The sequence below is a fragment of the Egretta garzetta genome, unplaced genomic scaffold (assembly GCF_000687185.1).
Source record: "Egretta garzetta isolate BGI_Z169 unplaced genomic scaffold, ASM68718v1 scaffold440, whole genome shotgun sequence".
Classification (NCBI taxonomy): domain Eukaryota; kingdom Metazoa; phylum Chordata; class Aves; order Pelecaniformes; family Ardeidae; genus Egretta; species Egretta garzetta.
This window is the reverse complement of record NW_009258293.1, coordinates 420,239-440,480: the sequence shown is the minus strand read 5'-3', so window position 1 is coordinate 440,480 and position 20,242 is coordinate 420,239. Positions and strand designations below refer to the sequence as shown.

The window sequence follows — 20,242 nt, the reverse complement described above, 5'->3', positions numbered from 1 at the left end:
GACAAAATCGTAAGGTTGCCTGCTCACTGCAACAGGCCGTTCAGATGAGAGGACTGACGCACATCTATAATTACATCTTGTACCTTTTTTCTTCAATTTCAAACTCCCATGGACTTGGTTGTTTATGGAACAAACACTTTTTGCAGTGGGTGTGTGCTGTGGAGGAAGAGCTCTCCATGGGCCCCATTCAACACCACTCACATTGGAACAAAGAAGGGGAGGAGGTCCAAGCGAAAGGGGGGGGAAGTGCAATTTAAAAGAAAGGAAACTACAAAAACTTGCATCTTTCACTTACCGCCACTCGTCCTCTACCTGTACCCCGATGGACTGGAATTTGGTGGCTGGTGGAGGAGGCTCCTCTTTTGCCACTGGCTGAAGGCAGTCAACCTTATTAAATGAAAAAAAATACAGACAAAACCAGACACAAGAACTTGCTGCTGGAATTCCCATTAGTAGACCAGGGGATGCTGCGCACACAGAGTGTGCCAGCACCACGTGCCAGCTGGAGAGGCACAGGCTGCCACCCAGCTCTGCCTCCACTTCAGCATCGGGACTGCGTCCTGCCGGGCTGCCCCTCTAAGGGCACTTGGCTCTGCCATCCACCGCTGTTTGCATGGCTGTGGCACGCTGGGGAAGGGCCGTGTCCCCCGGAGGGAGCAGCTGCACATGAGGCACCCAACATGGGCAAAGGCCAAGGGATTCAAGGGAGGGCAGTGATCTGATTAAGACTGACAGCAAAGCCCAGCTTCCCCTCTCCCAAGGACTGACACCCTCCCTAGCTCTGGATAAGAGGGTTAGAGGGTTTTAGGAAGGAAATCCAGGCTGTGGGACAGGTGGCTTGGGAACCAGCTCAGAAAAGGGAGAGGAAGGCAGTCAGCCGCTCCAACGTGAGTTCTCTTGCCTTGCTGCCCTTCCAGTGTGCGTTTTGCCCCACTAGCCCTGCAGAAAAGCCTTCATTGCCATGCATGCCTAACTGGCCAGCTAGCCTTGCTGTGAAGCCAACAGAGAACTTCTTCAGCACATGCACACGTGGTGGCTCAGAGCCCAGACCCTGCACTTGGATTTGCCCAAGTGCTGAAGTTCCTATCTGCAGGTAACAGCCTGCAGCACCAAACCAGCACTTTGGGACAGAACAAGTCCTGGCAGCAGCCAGCCATCTAACTGGAAAACCTCTCCAGAAGAAGAGTGTACAGTTGCAGATTAATTAAGTTTTGCTGAATAAAGCATGGGTTTACACTGCTCAGTGGGTTCTCATTTGACTATATAACCAACAGCTCATTCCCATTGATTTCCACAAGAGTTAAATGCTTTCAGCAAGAGCAGCAGCAACCTGCTGGGAACGGTGGATAGCAAGGATTTGCTCCCTCCTGCCTACAGCCCTGGGACCATTTCCCACTGCCGCAGCCCATACTGCATGGGTGTCAAGTAGGAGGGCCCACTACTCGAAGGAAAGTTGTCCCTAGAACCATGGGGGACAAGGAGCAGACTGATGTTAAGTAATGCACAGTGCACTGCACAGGCATGCTAGCTGCAAAAGGCCTCTCCAGAGGGACTCACCCAGGTCCCACTGCTTTATGAAACATTTTAATTTTGTACTAAAAGAACTTTGGCCTTTCTGGTCTGCTCTGGAAAGCTTCTGCTGTCTGTTGCCCCCCCGGAACACAGAAGTTAGTCTGACAAGGCAGTGAAGTTTCTCTTGCTGTGCCAAGTGAGCTCAGGTCACACAAAATGCACAGGCTAAACGGAAGGGTTAAGGACATCCCCCAAGGAAAAAGAACAAAATATCCCATACTTGTATTCCTATAGACGACAGCTTTCTTTTGGGGATGTTCTCCACTTTTGGCTCTTCGCTGGTCAGTGTCCCTTTGTCACTCTTCAAAGTTGCATTTTTCTGAGGTAACTCTGGAGTCTCTCTCGCTGGAGTCACAACGCTTCCCCTTGTCACACTGGGTGTCCTGGTGCTGTCCAAGCTATCCGAGGAGTTGCTGAGTCCTGACTGGCTGGTCACCTCACTCTTGTGGTCCTGGCTGTCCAGGTAGGTGTCCTGCGCCGATTCAGTGCTGCTCTGCACAGTGACAGAGATGAACGGCTTTGATGTGGTCCGAGGTGGGACAGGAGGTGGAGTCTTTTTATATGCCACTAGGCATGATGAACCTGCAGTAATGGAGGTGGGAAAATGGAGAACGCAAAAAGACAGATTGGGGGGAGAGAGAGAGATACAGTAGAAGAGAAAGAAAAAGCAGGTCAGTCACAACATCCAAGAGGAGCCTCCAAGTAGAAGCTGGAGGCAGAAACGCAGAAACAGCCTACAGCCAGCAGCTCACACTGGGTAACCCAAACCAAAGCATAAAGGGAAGCGGAAGGCAGAGCCAGAGCTAGCTTGCAAAAGAAGTCAAAAGGAATACCATGACATGTGAAAGGCTGGAAATGGAGAAGAGGTATAGAAAAGCCTCCCAAGAACACTACAGGGTTTGGCAGGTGTAAGCCTCCACGTTGGGGAAATGTTTTTTGGCTAAACCCTATGCTTTAGTGTCCTAGTACAGCCAAGTGTCTCAGCTCTTTGTCCCATCAGTTGACAAGTTTCAGTGTCTGGACCAGGGTGGTGTTTTTTCCTATAAAAATGGAGAGAAGCCATAAAGTTTGTTAGATGCTGATGGTAGGAACAAACGATCGTGAAGTACCTTAAAAACCTTGCTGCTACTCATTAGAGGAAAATACATCAGCTGGATGCAACCACCCACAAGTGGCGAGGCTGCTGCTGCTCCATGTCCCCAGATCCAACCTTCAGCAAGGCTGAAGACATGCTCCCAGCAGGCACACAGAGCACACGCATCCAGTACATGCACATATATACACGTGGGCTGGCCACACAGGTCACAGAGCAGCCACGTGAATATGGACAGCAGCAATGGCCTCATCCTGCTCTTGTCTCTAGCTTGGCAGGACTGAAGTCTGTTAGTGAGAACAGATGAACAAGGTGGATCCTGCAGCAGCTCTGGCACTCGGCCTGCCCAGCCTCTGGATGTACAAGTCCCTGAGGCCGAAGTCCTATTCCAGTGGCTGTCCAGACAGGACAGATGGCACTGGGCAGGGCACGGCCAGACCAGCACACCAACCAACCACCTACTTACACACAACTGATGCCTTTTATCCCCTGACCCCTGTATTGCCCACTTTCGTTCCTTCCCAAACCACCAAACCCCCTTTCTTGTCCCACCTTTGGTTCTTCCCCTAAATATCCCATTAAGTCCTGTGCAATCCCAAGCAATCCCAAACAAGTCCCAGCCCTGTTCCAGGCACACGTTTCCCCTAGCCCTTGGTATGCAGATGTTGACAGGTACCAGCACAGACCCATACACCGCCTGGATCACCCAGCCAACAATGCAGATGGGCTGTACAAACCCAAACCCGGTTTCTAAGTGTTTTCATAGTACAGCTCTGATGACCACAGGGGCTGCTGTTCCCTCAGGTTCCCTGTGCCAATCCATATTCCCTGACCTCAGTAAAGTTTTATGCCTCAGATTGCAAGCTCCTACCTCCCACTGCACTGCCCAGGCCCATACATAACTCCTCCAAAAACTGATGCAGCGATAGACACGCAGCTATAGATACAGACCATTTTCATTAAACACCACAGACTGTTAACTTTACCATTTCCACCCCCAAAGCAGCCAGCAGTGTATTAATAAATTTAGTACCAGATTAGAAACCAGTCCTCCCTGTCAGGAATCCTTTGACTACGCGGGGGCCGCAAGGTCAAGGTTCCCAACATCCCCAACGTTGCCCCCGACCTCCAAAGCGCATGCCTGCACGCCCTGGGGGGCTCGCAGCAGGGCACCTGACCCAGGCTTTGGAATTCCAGGCCAACTGGACACAACCAATTCTGGCTCAGCCCATCACAGGGTGCCTTCTGTTCCTGGCATAATTTTACACAATTAGCTGAGAAGTATCAAATGAACCCGATCTGAATTGATCAGGGGTATGTGAAAGGGCATTATGGGTGACAGGAGCCTCCTGGTAGCTCCTTTTCCTCCCCAGCCAGGTCTCTCTGCCTGCCGCAGAGGTTGGCCACGCTCACAGGGTGCAGGAGGGGCGTTCCGGGCTGCCGCAGTCTCCAGTGGGGTCAGAGCTGCTCCCGAGCATCCCTGGCAGCCCAGCCGTGTTCCCTGTGGGGCATTCACACAGCTACACTGCGTACCCTACTAACAGCATTTACACATGCCTGTATTTACGCACCCCAATATTTACCATATTAACAGCTGGAGTTCCACTTCAAAGGAGCTGCTAAAAGGGAGGGATTACAGAGGGGGAGGAGATCTGTTTCCAAAAACATTTAGACGCCCAAGGATGCTGAGAAGCACCGTAACGGTGCTGCTGTACCGGGTGCTGTACTAAGGACCCTACAGTGGGGTTGCCAACCCAGCTGCCTCTCTGTGTGAATCTGGCCAGGAGCTCAGGAAGGCACAAACCCCACACCAGCTCCCCCCAGCCCCCTAAGTCCAGCGCAGATTGAGCAGTGTCCTGATGGCCGCAAGAGGGGGACCTATTGTGACTGCTCACCCCAGCCCTTACACTTCTTTTTGACACACAGCCCACATGGCTGCAAGAGGGACTTGCAGTAGGGGGCCACATAGCTGGAAAATAATGGGGACAGGCTACGATGCTTGGGGCCTGGGTTATTCCTCAGCTTGATCGGTCCCCAGTGCTGGCACCTGCTGTGTAAGCCACTGAGGACAGCCGGAGCCCCCAGGTGCCACGTCTCCAGCCAGGACAGGAACTTACTATGCACTTTAAAAACCACCTACAATAATTTCCTAGGTGGTCACATGCAAATGCTTCAACTTGTCAAATTTACACGCCAAGACACAGCTATGCACGTCCCTTAGCCAACACTTACTGGGTCACACAAATAGTGTGCAACTGCACTGCAGGGTCATGGCTAACAGATGACTGAAGGGGCACCGGCATTCACGTCCAACCCTGCAGTCCCCCTTCGTCACCTTCCCCAGGCAGAGTGGAAGCTCCCGGGCTCAGGACAGCAGCAGAACCTGCTGCCCATGCTCCAGCAGCACCAGCTCAGAGGTGCTTAGCACCTCCAAGCAAGTCACGCTCCTTCAGCAGTGCCAGGTTCAGTGGCACTGCTCACGCAAGCACAGGTTGAACTGTGCCCAGAGCTGACCTTTGCCCACGGGTGTTGCTTTATAGGTTCTGGTTCATTGTGTACAACATGCCAGTACAGCAGGAGGCATGGACCGCTCCCTCCTTTCCCCATGTTCTCTGCTGGGCATCCCCAAAAGCCTCCTTAGGTATACTGTAGATCTGATCAAGTTGCAGTTTGCCTTGTTACAGATGTTTACCTGCTCTGTCCTTACAGGGGAAACCTTGATTACACCTACCTGACACAGAGCAGAGCATGCTACACAGGTGAAGCGTTCCCCATGAGAGCTTTGCCCCATCACAGAAAACTCCCCTGGCTCTACAGCTGGACAGCCTCTCAGGTGCATGCTGAAACAGCTCACCCGCCCCCAGTGCCTGCTCCTGCCACGGCTGACAACGGAGGAAAAAGTTCAACCCTAGACACGCACTAGAGCGCACGGGAGCAGCTCCTGTCTTCGGCTGCTCCCGCACTTGTCACTGCCCTCTGGAGTGAAGCCGCACAGGCATGTGCTGCCAGAGCCCTGCCAGCCACCACTGAGACCCCGTGGATGAGGAGTGCCCCCACAGACACCCTGCCAGGGCTGCTTGACCAGGGAGCACCATCTTAAATAGCTACAGCAGTTTTCTAGGCAGAGTCTTAGGCCCGGTCTTGTACAGCCCATCTCAACAGAGCAGCATAGGAGCAGCCTGAACAGAACAACCACAGAAGTACCCCTCGATAAGCTGTGGCCACACCACCAGAACACAGGACACTCACACCGCCTGGTGTTACTGTCCTGAGGGCTGGAGAAGCTATTACCTGGGACAAGCAAGAGCCACCCAAACTGGCAGCAGAGCAAGCCCGTCGGTGTAGCCTCCCAGTTAAATACCTTGTCTCCCCTCTCTGCATGGCCTCCGTTCGTCCCCAGGGAGGGTGCCTAGCCCCGGGCACCAGCTGCCTGGGGTCCCCTGCCACCCACCAGTCAGCCTCAGTGACACCATCCTGCTCAGAGCTGAACTGACGAGAGAGGTGTGCTGGTTTTGCTGGCATGTTTACCAGGAGCACAGCTCAAGTTTCCCAGCTGCTGTTTACACCCACGGGGCTGTAATGTAACTGGGGAAAGCAAATCAATTGCTATCTGATATCAAACACCAATGACAAGCAAAAACAAGGGGAGGGCAGCACAGCAGCACAGAAAGGCAGGAGAGCTTCCTGGGGAAGACCAGTGGTGCTGAGGGTCAGTAAGCCAGATCCAAATTTGTCCTTCCACCTACCAACTGACAGCATGAATACTATTTGTGCTGCTCTATATACAGGGGGAGACTGCAGCATCCCCTTGGCTTTTTCCCGGGGATCCCTCCATGTTGTCCAGCTCAGCTGAAGAGCATCACAGGTTTTGCTAGAAGAGAACCACAAAAAAACTGCCTGTTAATGTTCGTGTGGTCAAAGGGTTGACCATGCGAGCTATCAAGTTTATGGCTCTAACATACATTGCAAACAAAAGAAACAAAAAGATCAGGAGCCTTGAAGAACCGGGGATGCTTTGATTGGTGCAATCGCAAGTTAACCCCAAAGCCCCCTGCAACCATAAAACGGGGACTTCTGACTGCAGCAAACCCAGAAAGCACACCTTACCTAGAATGGGTTGCAAAAGCAAAAGTCGGAGGAATCCCGTCCAGAACAGTCTGCCCTCCCCCCTCAGTACAAATCTGAAACAAGTTAGAATGTTTCTTGCATCTATGGGAAGAGACAAGATACAGAGGAAGCCACAAGCACCCCGGGTATTTCTGCAGGAGAGGGGTGTTACTGGACCAACCAAGGCAATGTGCCCCCATGGCTCAGAGGTCAACCCCACCAGTTCAGAGCATTCCGGCTGCTGACTGACACCTCCAAAGGCCTACAGCTCCACAGGGTGTGAATCTGCTCCCGAGTTGCTGCAGGTCATAGCTATTATATTTTAAAATTTGCTGGTGCTATTGTGCGGAACTGCCATCCACGTGGGCACTGGAGCAGGTACCCATCTCGTTCTGCAGCACTGTCAGCTATGTTTGCTTGTGAGCATCAGCCACACTCCAAGAAGAACAGGAAAATGTAGAAATTTCGCTTAGGCTTCCAGCTTGCAGCACTAGACTCCTCCTGCTCACGGGAGCTTCTCAGCCTTATTTAAGCTGTTAGAATTCACAACTGTGCTGTGGATGATTGATTTTTGGGCAGAGGGCTGTCTGTTTATAGTCTTCCTTGTGTAATTATTTTTAGAAAGCAGCATGCTTCCAAATTAGTATCTTCCCCATGACACTGCCCGCTGCTCTCAGGGACTTAGGCAGTATCCACCAATGGAGCTCCGGGCAGAAGAGTCTTAGCCCGAAGACCCCCAAGCCACCTGGGCACGCTGTGAGCCTCTCTCTCTACTTCTGGAGAGCCAGGCATTTGCTTCTTGAAAGACTAAATGTAAGAGTCAAATGAATATTAAACCCAGCACTGCCTTTAGGCCCCTGTTCAAACACCACCCGGCTGCTCAGTACCTGGCAGTATCACCAAGATCATAGCCAAGGTATTCGGTTCTAAATATCATAATTGCCCTCAAGTGTGCGTCTAGCATCAAGTGCCCGGTTATTCTGCTGCTGTGGCTGCTTCAGTACAGCCTGGCAGCATTTCTAACCATTCCAGTGACTCCAAGGACCTCTCCAAGCCATCCTCATTTTTGTTAGATTATCTCCAAGGCTCCAAGCCCTGGTCTGTTGAAGGCAAGTCAGGCTGCCCTCAAACACGAGCAGGGCTCAGACTGCTATCGCTTTCCTGCTCCACACATCCCCCCTTCCTCTGTGGGAAGAACTGAAGAAATGGCCTCATTTCCTCCTGCAGAAAGCAATCTCTCCTGCTACAAGACACACTGATTTGTCTTTTAAATGAAACAACCCAATAATCTTGCAGCAAACAAGAACCACCACCAGTTGCGTTATCCCCTGGGAGATTTTGGCCGCACGTCTTTGGGCTTGTGTTTGCCACAGGGTCTCACAGATGGAAGTAGCTGCATTTAGAGGGAGTTTTCAATAGCAAAGGGAACTGGAACAGCCACATTCCAAGCAGCCTGACCTCCGATTTTCATCAGCTCACAGAAGGCTTCAAGGTTGAAACTATAATGAACTGCAGGATGTTTTATTTGCAGAGAGTCCAAGCAAAAACGATCCCCAGTTACAATTGCTACTGAAGACAATACAGATATTGATTGCTTTTATGGTTCATAGCAATCACTTCAGACCTTATCTTTCTGCTAAAACAAAACGTTTCTAGCCTTTACAGCCAACAGCACACGGGCCTTCTCAAGTCTCGTGTTTGGCCTGTAGAGAAGCTGTTTGAACATTCTGCAGACTGAAGGTCAAGACACCTGCATGGGTTAGACACACAGATGAGAAACCTACCCAAATTTTATTAGTCAACAGGAAAACATTTCCATCTAGACAAGACAGGGAATGCATGTGAAGATGCCATCTCTTGCTCCGATCAAATGACTGTGTATAGAGTGCTGGAGAAACTTCAAATGAAGTCTTACACTGCTTGAACAAAACCCCACTCCTGGAAAGCAAAGTGAAGTGACTCCATTCTTTGAAAGAGACTCTTTGTGGAAATGCTATAAATACGGACTCTCTCAGTGTCCCCTCTCTGTAAATCTTAATAGTACTGATCTTTGAAAAACAATACCTCACCTTGATAGTACATAGCGGAAAACAGGTGCCCAACAGGAAAATACGTTGCTGACCATGACTAAGCTAGGGAGTCAGGGCTGGGCTGTGGGCTCTCCTGCCCCAGCCCTACCTCCACCATGCTGCAGTCTAAACCCCCAACAGCAGCGGCATCCTGGAGCAAGCAGCTTGCCCACCTTACAGTCCAAGTCATGCACTGCCTCCGTGGAGGCTGAACATGCCCATAGAGACCCAGAGAGCCATCAGCCCAGCAAAGCTCTTCTGCAGCTCTCTGATATTCAAGAGGAACATCATGAGTCCTTCACCAGCTCCCACCAGCCCTCAGCTTTGCTTGCTGCGTTGGCTGTTCCCTTACACACGGACCCCCCCCACCCCAGCCACATGCATGCTTGACCCACGATCCAGCTCCCTGTTGGTACAGCCTGCACCAGGCTTGTAGACTACATTTCAGCTATCTGGCACTTCATTGCCAAAAGAAAAATAACTTCTTCGCAATCCAGCCAGAGAAGCCAAGACTGCTGCCTCCTCCTCACCGCTGAGCAGCAAGCACTTCATGTTTGCAGGGGCTCCAGTATTAAACAAAAGATCCATGCAAATGAGTCTTGGCTTCCCAGCTGGGAAACCACTTGCAAGTGCTGGTCAAGCAAGCAGAGAGCTGTTAAAAATGTGTCTGTCCCCTGTTGCTCCTGTTCAGGGTCAGCACCCACCTTGGCCACAGCACTCTTGCAGATCTCAAGGCTGTGCTGGCAGGATGGTATTGATCACCTATGGATTCATCTGCTGCCTGTTCAGAGACAGGGGAGTGCCCTGCACTGCCAAGTACAGCAAGTTCCTGTGTATTATTGAAACAAGAGATCTGAGAACTGGACGTATCTGCAGGAAAAGGACCTCAAACTCAAGGGAGAGTCTCTCAAATGTTACAAATATTTCCCCCCCCCACCCCCCCACCCCCAGTGCACATACAGAAGCAAAAGGCTCTCCTTGAATATCAGCTAAGTGGTTTTAGACTAACGGTACAGCTTTCGTCCTGAAATACACCACAAAAAGCACTGTACAACCGTCTGTGTTCCCAGGTCACCCGTGGCCAAGATGCCTTCGGGGTGAACTGCAGCATTAGTTACCAGGGCAAGCAGCTGTGTGGAGTGGGCAGGGGACTGCACAGGGCCAGCAAGGGGCACAGGTAGCAGGACCTTGCCACCCAGGACTGCACAAGATTTAGCAGCTGCCTCTAATCAGGGACCTCATCCCTAGACTGAGGCAGAGCAGAAACATTTAACCAGCAAAGGAAAGGCTAAGAGAGTTGTGATGTCTTTACACAATGGACTTGGGATTTTTCAATGTACCAGAAGTTTCAGCTTCCTGAAGATGCTCTGATGCTCACTTTTTTTTTTAAACAAGCCACTTGTAGAAGGTCACAAATTTGAGATGTGTGAAGCATCGGATGACACCACCCAAGAATGCTGGGGTTTAAAAATATGGTGTCTTACCCTGCTAGCCTTCTGACTGATTTGATCACCTCCCCCTTTCAGCACAGGCTGCAACAGCCGAGCTCGCCCACACCAGATGCTACGGGAACACTAGCCACAGACACTCCCAAACCCATCTGCAGCAACTATTACTGGGGTTTCTATTTGTATTAGAACAGACATTGTAATTTCTCCCTACCCTCCCCAAAGCAGTTTTCAGCACAGGTTTTAAATCGAGTTGGAGCAGTGATCGGCAACTCCACCCTGCTCTGCAGACACACATCCAGCAAGCTGTCCATCTGTCCCATGGAACTCCGGCATGTCTCCAATCCAGCTAGCACAGGGCAATACCTTAAGGGAGCGTTCCCCTCCTCTCCCTGCCCACGATGTTAATTCCTTAGCAAGAACCAAGACCCCAGAAACCAACGGTCCTGCCTCAAGAAAGGCAAGAGTAGAGCAAAGCCATGAGCATGGTCCCAGGAGAAGCAGACCTAAGGCTCTGACAGGGTAGGGTGTGCCTGATCCCCAGGGCCAGGGCCCCTTGCCTCTCCCCTGCTAGCTCATCGCCCACTTTGTGGTGGCACACACCTTTCCAGAAAGGGGATAAAGTGAAGGGAATGGTCCATCAGTTCAGCACTGCAGCAGATGGGCTACTAGCACCAGGCCTGCCAGCTTGTCCTACAGGTTGGGCATGATGGAGACACCAACAGCTTCCTTCTGCCATGGATCCTGCCTTGGCCCCAGCAGACCATCTTGACATGGCTACACCAGGACAACCAGGGCTGCAGAGCTGCTAAAACAGCCAAGTCCACTGCCAGGAGCCTATGCAGACAGGCTTGAATATAGAGCTGCCTCCTCCCCCTGGCCATGCACAACCATTCCCCAGTCAAATCCCCGGCCATGCAGCATCCCCACAGCATAGAACAGTGAGTGGAGCAGGCAGCAGTGGCTACCAGAGAAGTGCCAGCACAATCCTAGCCTCATGGCAGGTTTTTACAAGCGTGGAGAGCTCTCAGTGACCGGAGTCCAGCTTGGCCTTACAGCCACACTCAGATACGCCATTTCTTCCTGTTTGCCTTTGTCCAGGGAATGCAGGAATAGCAGGCAAGCAAACCCAAGTGGGGGTATCGATGGTGCCGAGGAGCCCCCACACCAGGCTGACAGCAGACCCAGCAGGACTTGTCATATCGCCCAGCAGCCCATTTACTACTTGGCTGCACAGATGGCTCCCCCCGAGCCCTCTCCTTGCCTCAGGGTCCTTTCATTCACAGCACCACGCTGGCTCTGACCCAGGCATCAGTCATGGTGGGCACAGGGGGAAGAAGCGAGTCCCTGGCTGTGGCAGAATGAGGATCCCCAGCTGGCAGGAGCCTGAAGCCTTTCTGTGCATGCAACAGTCAAGGGGAACCTACACCGCTGCTTTTCCTGCCCCTGAGAAGGCAGGGAAGCCCTTCCCATACCCTGCCTACACATCTGGGCCATGCAACAGCTTGTCTTCTCAGAGGGTCAGGAACAGGCTGAGCTCTGAACCATCTGTGCCACAGAGAATTTCTAGAGAGCAGGCATTTCCATCAGACCCTGACATCGGGACAGGCCATGTGGACATCCCTGCAGCCAGTGCCAGATCTCGCATCTGATAAGAGAAAGCAAGACTGGACAGATGGGAGGACACACCACCTCGCAGAGCCCACCCAGGGCACAGCCTCTCCCTCCAGCACCTGGCCTGCAGCTCAGCACATCAGCGCTTGTGGGGGGGCGAGGAGACACGAGGACACCTTTGGCAGTATATGGACTACAGCTTAGTGACCACATATCAGCCAGAAGCTCCTCAGAGATAAACTGCACTGAAAGATGCTGCCGCAACAGGAGAGCGACAACCCTTTCTGCCAATGCACCAAAGCATCATCCACTTCATCCTCTGGATCCAGAGTGGTGCCTGCAGCAGTCTCACCCCAGTATAGCAGGTAAAGCTCACCTGGCGGCAGCAGCAGCCCCAGCACAAGGGATTCTCTGCTGGACTTTGACCATGCAGCGGTTGTCAGTACAGCAGCACAAACACACAGTGCTCAGGGTAGCTCTAACACCATCAGCCAGGAGATCAGAGAGACAAGGCTGACCTGCTAGCAGAACAGGAGGGAGAAAAAGCAACCAAAGACATCTAGAGATCTGCACTCCAGAGTAATTTTCAGGTATAGCACTTAGGACAGGCCCCGTTCCTCCTTGCTTTCAAATACATACTGCGGCAGTCTCCAAATAATGATTCCTTCACTAAGGGACTGGGGAGTCTGTTTCTGTCAACTGCACACTGAAGCTTTTTGTCCAGGCCAGTTTTGGCTCTACAGCCCTGGGTGTTTGCATTAGAAAGGCCTCATGAAGAGCAAGAACTGTGCAGGACATCCATGACCATGGATAACAGGCAGAGAAGCAGCGAAGGGGGCGCTGGTCTGAACTGGCTGCCATGGTTTTACTGTCACATAACAGTGACCAGCCTCTGTACTCCTCTCCCTGTTTAATGCCACTCTTGCTGCAAGCTTTGCTTAGCATAATGGCAGTGCACACATGAATTTGGGGCATAAGTGTGAACCAGACATGAATTAGCCAGTGCCACCAGGTCACAGGCTGCTCCTCCCAGGAGTTGTTACCCTGCTGCTGCTCTGCAGAGCAGCAAACTGCACAGGCCAGGGCTAGGCGACCAGGGGAGACACCGATAGAAGGACCCAACAAGAATCCTCCATTTCCCACTGCTATAGCCACTTCTAAGTGCAGAGGGCATCAGTGTTCATCAAAGTGTGCAGGAAAGCTAGTTTAATTAGGCAGGTCATCATAGTTTTTCTCCAAGCTAGCAGTTCCTAGAATATCCTGCAGAAATAAGTTCCACCAGCTAATTATGCACCACATGAAAAATCCTTTCCATTTGCCATCACTTCACTTTATGCAACGCCCCATCACTCAGAGGATGGCATATGCAGATGCTTTTAACTCACTTCTCTGCCACTGTGGAAATCCAGGGAATCTTAGCACACCTCCTCAAAGTCGCACTCAATCAAAAAACATATGGCTCGAACCACCGCAGCGCCACCCCGTAAAACCAAGCCTGTTCTTGCCCATGTCAAAGCTCAACACCTCAGGCTTGCTATTTTAGGACATGCTGACCACTGAAGTGCAAAATCAAGTCACTCCCAAGCATCTGTTCCCATGTCAAAGGAGACACACTGCAAGCCTTCCATGCACAGGCAATAAGCTGCATCTTGAGCACAAAGTAAGTGCATCGACTCAATTGCTTGCCTCCTCAGCAAGGGGAGTTTGTCCATGCAGCATGGTACAAACAGCACAGTTGTTGTGCAGTGCCTCCCCACATGCCTCCCTTTTGGCTCAGTGACCATCCTCGAAGGCCACCAGTAACCCACCTCACTTTGCTCAGGACCTGTTTACAGTTGCAGGAGCATGAAGAGCTCCAGTACAGCAGAATCACACCTAAAGCTCTGGGGCAACCAAGCCCTCTGACACTAGTTTGGTCTATGGTGCTTGGGGAACAGCAGGAGGATTTTGCAAAAGCTGCACAGTTGCTGCAGCAATATTGGCATGGCCCCACCAACAGACAGGTGTGGAAGCAGTGTAGATGGGCCACCATTATTTTAAGTGTACCATTTAAACACTGTTCACAGAAGAGCTGGCCAAGAGGGTGCTGAAAACACTGATGGCAGCCAGCAACTTGTCAACACAGACCATGATAACAGGAACGGGCTGCACTGGTGTCAGCAACAGCCGAGTTCCCTCTAGTATAAATGGGGCTCCTAGAGTTCGCTTCATCCCCAAGAACAGAGTCAGCCAGAAATTCTGTAGCCTACCTAGAAGATCTAGAAATTGCCACCACCACTGTTGAAAAACCTCAAGGCAAGAGAATTCATTTCTCCATCGCTGTATTCAGCATCAAGATTTTCATCACAGTTTTCAGTTACTGTATCCCAAATTTTACATGATCCAGACAGGGAACTGCCAGCATCTATTCTCACTTGCTCGCAGGATGAGATTCCAGCTGTTTTAGGCAAGTGCAAGCATTCAGCAATGCCACCAGAAGCAGCAGAGGTGGCTTTGCCAGAACATTATGAAAAGCTCTCCCCACACCCCAATGACTAGAAATTCTTTGTAAGCTAAAAACAAACCACACCCTGTACCCACAGGGCCAGAGAAAGCACATGTGTCAGCAGAGGAGACAGCACAACACAGCCTCTGCACCGGGAAGACAGGGAAGGCATCAGCCTGAACGCACATCTCCCTGCTCCTACACAGCCTACAGAAAAAAATCTAACCCGTAGTCAAGACCATCCTTCCACTTGGACATTTGCTGTCAGGCAGCCAGCACCCAAGATTTACATCTTCAAGCTACAATCATCAAGATGTTTTAATAGTCAGATTCAATTGAAGCTTATTTCCTCCCTTAGGTATGTACAAACCAAGATGTGGCAACATTATGCTAATACCGAAGAATCAAAGTCAAAATCGCTGGGAAACTTCTGTTCACTGAGGCACAGGACAAGCTTTGCATGTTAGAGAAAGCTATTCCATATTCTAATTCATGATTTAACATGGCATTAGTTATGAGATTAAAAAAATAAATCACACTACCAAGCACAGAAAAGGCTGTAGCAGGTCTCCCTCTTGTCATTATCATTATGTTTGGCAGTGGTTAGCTGTTGCACCAACCAGAACAGGTAACACTGCAAACTTCTCCTCTGATCTGAAGAGGCAAGGTAAGTCCCTGGAGTCAGAGCAAGCAATTAAGCAAATATTCCAACCTTCCAATCCTTTTGGGTAGGATACTAGGCAGCTTTCAAAAGCGCAGCTGTTATCACTGCTTGGGTCTCTGAATGCCCCCATATGAACAAGCCTACATATACAGCAAAGCCAAGCGCTGTTCCTTCTTGCTAGCTGTGCAGAGGGGAGCATGTCGAGGAACAGTAGCGTACGTCCCCAGCGACACTGCTCACACTGTTCTCCCAGGGGCCAAGAGTCCCCAGCTTTGATTTCTTAAGAATTTCAAATATCACAGGCACTTCCAGAACAATGGCCCCTTCTCCCATCCTCCCAAGGGAGAGGGTATCCGGAGTAAACCTGGTATTTTCTGGGATGCTTCTTTTCGGGAATCAAGCAGGCCATTTGACAAAGGAGCCACTGTGCAGGCTCCAGCTCTGAAATGAAAGAGCACAACAAATCCTGAGCATGAGCAGAGCGTCTTCTCCAGGCACATCTGAGGCTCTAATATCTGTGACCTACATAGCTTCAAGACACCAACAAGCCTTCACCTTTACAGCTCAGTTTGCTTTCACTAGAGGCTCCAAACTACCGAGTCTCTGGTGCACAGTCCCAAAGAGTCCCCATAACCTTTCAAGCGGGGAGCCTAGACCACCACTTTTCAGCCTCAAATATGGGTCGCGGAAGGTCTGGATTTGTGCATGCAGTACCTGTTTGCCCACACCCATGTTCATCTGGTCCTCCAGCTTGCAGAACCTGACATAAAGATGCTTTGAAGATCTGAGACTATTAACCAGAAAAGGGACACGAGAGAGAGGCAAGTGAAAAGCCCTACCACATCCATTTAACAGATTCAGTTTCTAGGCAACAAAACTAAAGGCGCTGTCATAGCAATGCTGCTCCCATGCCATTTTGTCTGCCACAGCACTCTCAGGACCTACTCCTCTGTCCTGCTGTCTTGAATTCAGTGTTTGACACAGTGGCCTTCCAAGGACGGTTAACTGTAAAACCCAGTCTCCAGCAAAAGTATTAAATGTCACTGGAGCATCCCCTGCTGCTTTCAGGAACCTGCTCAGCTGCAGAACAGACTAGACTTGTCCTGCCTTGAAGGCTTGGTGCCAGAAGACTTCTTTGCTTCATTTCCCACCTTGCTTATATTTATTCCCGTTTCCAAATGAGTTCTCCTCTCCCTCCACTCCTTTTAGCTTAGCAGTTGTGTAGCTCCAGCTACAAAATAAACACCGGGGGCATTCTGGATAGCCTCCTCCCAGGGCTCCAACTGTAAACACCAAACACCAACCAGCAGATGAAGCAGAGCTTTCAGCACCAGCACTTTTGCTTTTCCTGGTCTGTTGAACAGCACTAAGTGGAAGAGTTTGGCCTGACGGTGTGGGAAGGAGGTAACCACCGCTGATTTAGAGTGGCTTGAGGAAAGCAATGAGAATCATCTTGAGCCAGACTGTTTTTAAGTCACTCCAGCAAGAGACAGTTCACCAGAGGTGTCTGTGGAAGAAGCCACTCCTTGCTGAAGCACAGCTATCTGACCTTCCTGAAAAAACAGCCTTCACTTGACCTCCCACAGCTGGACAAGCCTCTGGGAGACTGCTGAAAGACACCACCCCCGCTATTCTTTAGTCCAAAGAGTTGTAAGCACAGGTCACAAGCAGGCTCTCCACAGCAGCTTGTTTAGCAGTGGAGAACGGCCTTCAGAGAAGCCTGTCCACGACGCTGCCTTCTCCTGCTCAGCATTCCCTCCTGGCACGTACAATAGTTCCACCGGGCTGTCTCAGGCATCTGCACTCCTGGCAGGCAGCACAAAGATCAGTGGGGTTTTTTTTGATTGCAAAGCCCCTGCTCCAAACAAGCACAGAAGCCTTTTGTCAGTTATAGAGCAACCCAACAGTAACTGAAGTGGTACCATGGAAGAAACACAGGATGGGCTGGACTCTCAGCTTGACGGAAAACTTCAAAGTACCAAAACTAATGTCAGCAGCCTCAGTGGGAGCAGCCCTCCTTCCCATGTCAGAAGCTCACCAAGTCTAAAGTTCTGGGCAGGAAATTACAGGGCTTTCTGCTAGAGGTCTCCAGAGTCGCAATCCCACCAGAGCTGTGCTACCAGTCCTTTGGAGAACACAATCAACAGTTTTAGTAAGCAGGTGCTGGGACTGCTGCTAACCATGGCCCTAACCATCCCTTCCCTCTTCCCCCCACTCAAAGGCTGACCATTCGGGCAGCTATTACAGCACCGAGGCAGAGACGACTTAGGCATACAGGCCAAGAAGTACCTCTGCAGGGGCAGGATGGAGTGAACAAGTTAATCTGCTCCTTGCAGAGACTTCTCCTCACACAACCAAGGACAAAATGGTTTTGGAGAGAACCAGCTCAGACTTTCCGAATAGCTCCTGGAATAAGGAGCTGACTTTGCAGCAGTGTCTGGAGGTGGCCTGACCTCACTCCCACACATACAACAGGGCAAGTACGCTTTTACCAGCTCTTGGTGAAAAATCCCACCTCTACATTTCTCTGAAAATCCTGGCCAAGCCAGATGCTTTGAAGATTGCCTAAAGCTGGAGTTACTTCTCCACTTGGCCACCTCCCCACACTTGGCCAGGAAAGAATCTGGGGCTTGGACTGCACTACCGCATTGAAGCAGCCACTCCTTGTCATGCCAGTTGTCCAACACCAAGACCAGCCTTAGGATGAAATTCATATTAACAGCAGCTTACCCTTCCAAATGAGATGCCAATCTTTCGATGCAGTGCTTTCCAGGGCAGTCACCAACTCAGCCTTTGCCATGCTTCGCTCAGAGGGATTTCCAAGACTTACGCTGGCTTCCTGGGACAGACTGACACCATGTCAGCTACCTGGGGGTTAGTCAAGCAAGTGTTTTCACCTTAAGTGGCCTTGCAAAGCAAGAACCACTGGTCAAAACCAACCAAACTGTGACCACGTAGACACAAACCTAGAGCAGCATTTACTTTGTGGAGCGCAGTGAGTTTGGGGTCAAGGAGAGCTTATGCAGCAGCAGGTCTCCAGCCATCTGCTCCAGGGGTGTATCTGCCAGAAGGACCCTCCAACAGTCAGAGGAGGATACACCAGGAAACAAGAGAGGGACACAGCTGGGAGGGAAACTGCTCTGCACCTGTCACGTCAGTCTGAACCACAGAACTGCACCCAAGCACAGACACTCGGCACATACTCACCACAGCAGTCCCAGCATCGTCTGCAAGGGGCCAGTGGGCTTGAGGTCACTCCCGATGTCTGTGATACTGGACCAGGAAACAAACCGATCTGATCCCTTCTACATTTTCCTAGAAAGCACTTTCAAGAAAGGGTTCAGGTTGTTTACATATCAGAGCCATGCTTTCAGAGGAAGAGAAACCCCAGTCAAGTTTCTTGGACCTAGGCCTTGCCAGAAGAGTTCAGACAGAAACAGGTGCAGTTTTAAGATACTTCATAACCATAGCAAGCAACTGAACACCAGAGGTCCATCCCTCAGGAGGAGAAAGCTGCTCTGAAGCCTCAGCCAGGGTTTAGATGAAGGCCCATGGAATGGGATGACTCTACCGGAGGTCTCCTCTGCACAGCTTCTGGCAGCCAGGCAGGAGAGAGACTATGAACTTGCTGTCAGCAAGCAAATGAGACAGCACTTCTCCCTGCTGTAAAGAAGCTGAAAGAAGGGAGTGCTGAAACTGCTACCATTATGGCACAGGTTAACAGAGACCTACAGTGCATGCGGCAGAAATTAATTTTCCTCCTCAATACACCTAAAGAAATGACTATGTTCTCAGCTCTGTCACTATACAACATCCTTCATCCTGTAACAGCCTTTCAAAAACAAAACCCACCAGGAGTGCCTCTGAAGACAAATTAACAATCCTGTGGCAAATGATGAGGTGGAACACCACCACACAGATGCCTTTAATTTTCAAGTGTCTGGTTTCCAATGTCTTCTAATCACACAGGCCTGGAGAAGAGCTGGAAGCTCTCCTGCTTGCTCCAGCTCTGACTGTGCATTAACCCCCACAGTCAGAGGGGGCTGGTGTGCTCCCAGAAACAAGAGGAGCCCAAACAGCCACTGCCTTGCAGCAACCCACACACAGGGCTGCCTTGGGGCCTGCTCCCCCACCCCCCATGGGGCTCCCTGCAGGGCCGCTACTCTGCCTGCTCCAACCAGCACCCCAGCACCCTGCTGCACAAGGTCTGTCCCCTTGCTGACTTCCAGGGAAGCAAATGAGGAATGGCTAGGGCAGCTTCTACACAAGCGACCATTCCTTGCTTGCCAGGGCTAGCATCTTCAGCATGATCATTGGACCATCAATCCAATCTTCAGGTAGCAACGTAAAGCTGCTCTGTTTCTATTACTGTCCCAGACATCCAGAAGACACAGGACGCCTATGAGATGAGAGCAGACAAGCTTCATACCAGCAAGCCAAGGTCCTGAGATGGTGAAAACAACTTTGCTTTAAAGCAGCAATAGGAAAAAGCCCAACCCCTTTTCAGCAACTGATTCAGTCCTATCTTCCTCGCTGTAACCAGGACACACAGTACAGCTGAGGAAAGAAAACAGCAACAGGTTATTTTGGATACTGTTTTGTAAACAGATGTGCAGCCAGTTATCTAACCGTGGGAACATTAACAAGAGCAGGCTCTGAGAGGGAGCAGCAGAGCACTGGCGGGGTTATTTGACTGCGCGTGTTGAGCGGCTTGCATCATCCCCACTAGTACATTTCCATGAGTCTGCAGCATCAGCAGCTTATGCTACAAGACACGTGCAAGAATTTGTGAAGTGCCACCTCCCTTCAGTACCACAGGACTGTCCTCTCCTACTCCAGCCACTAACAGACAACTGCGAGGACAGTTAGAGGGCAGGTTTAGGCTAGACATTAGGAAAAACTTCTTCACCAAAAGGGCTGTCAGGCTCTGGAATGGGCTGCTCAGGGAGGTGGTCAAGTCCTTATCCCTGGAGGTATTTAAAAGAAGGATAGATGAGGTGCTTAGGGACATGGTTTAGTGGTGGGATGGCAGGGTTAGGTTAATGATGATCTTAAAGATCTTTTCCAACCAAAGTGATTCTATGATTCTAGGAGGTATCTCTACAGCTAACTGTTAATTACATTAATTGACAAGAGATCCGACTCAACTGCTCTAGAGCCTGGTGCAAGCTGGGCTTCCTACTCCCCATA

At 50.8% G+C, this 20,242-nt stretch overlaps 1 protein-coding gene across 3 annotated transcripts in view; it reads right to left on the bottom strand.

Moving 5' to 3' along the window:
• The window catches only part of DLGAP4 (DLG associated protein 4), a 67,545-nt gene that overhangs the window by 5,284 nt on the left and 42,019 nt on the right, over positions 1-20,242 (bottom strand). For all 3 annotated transcript variants that reach the window (XM_009637916.2, XM_009637941.2, XM_035893189.1), the window contains 2 exons: positions 1,793-2,154; positions 296-387 (listed from right to left, as the gene is read on the bottom strand). In XM_009637916.2, coding sequence (XP_009636211.1) covers positions 296-387; positions 1,793-2,154 — 454 coding nt within the window. The remainder of the gene's footprint in view (positions 1-295; positions 388-1,792; positions 2,155-20,242) is intronic.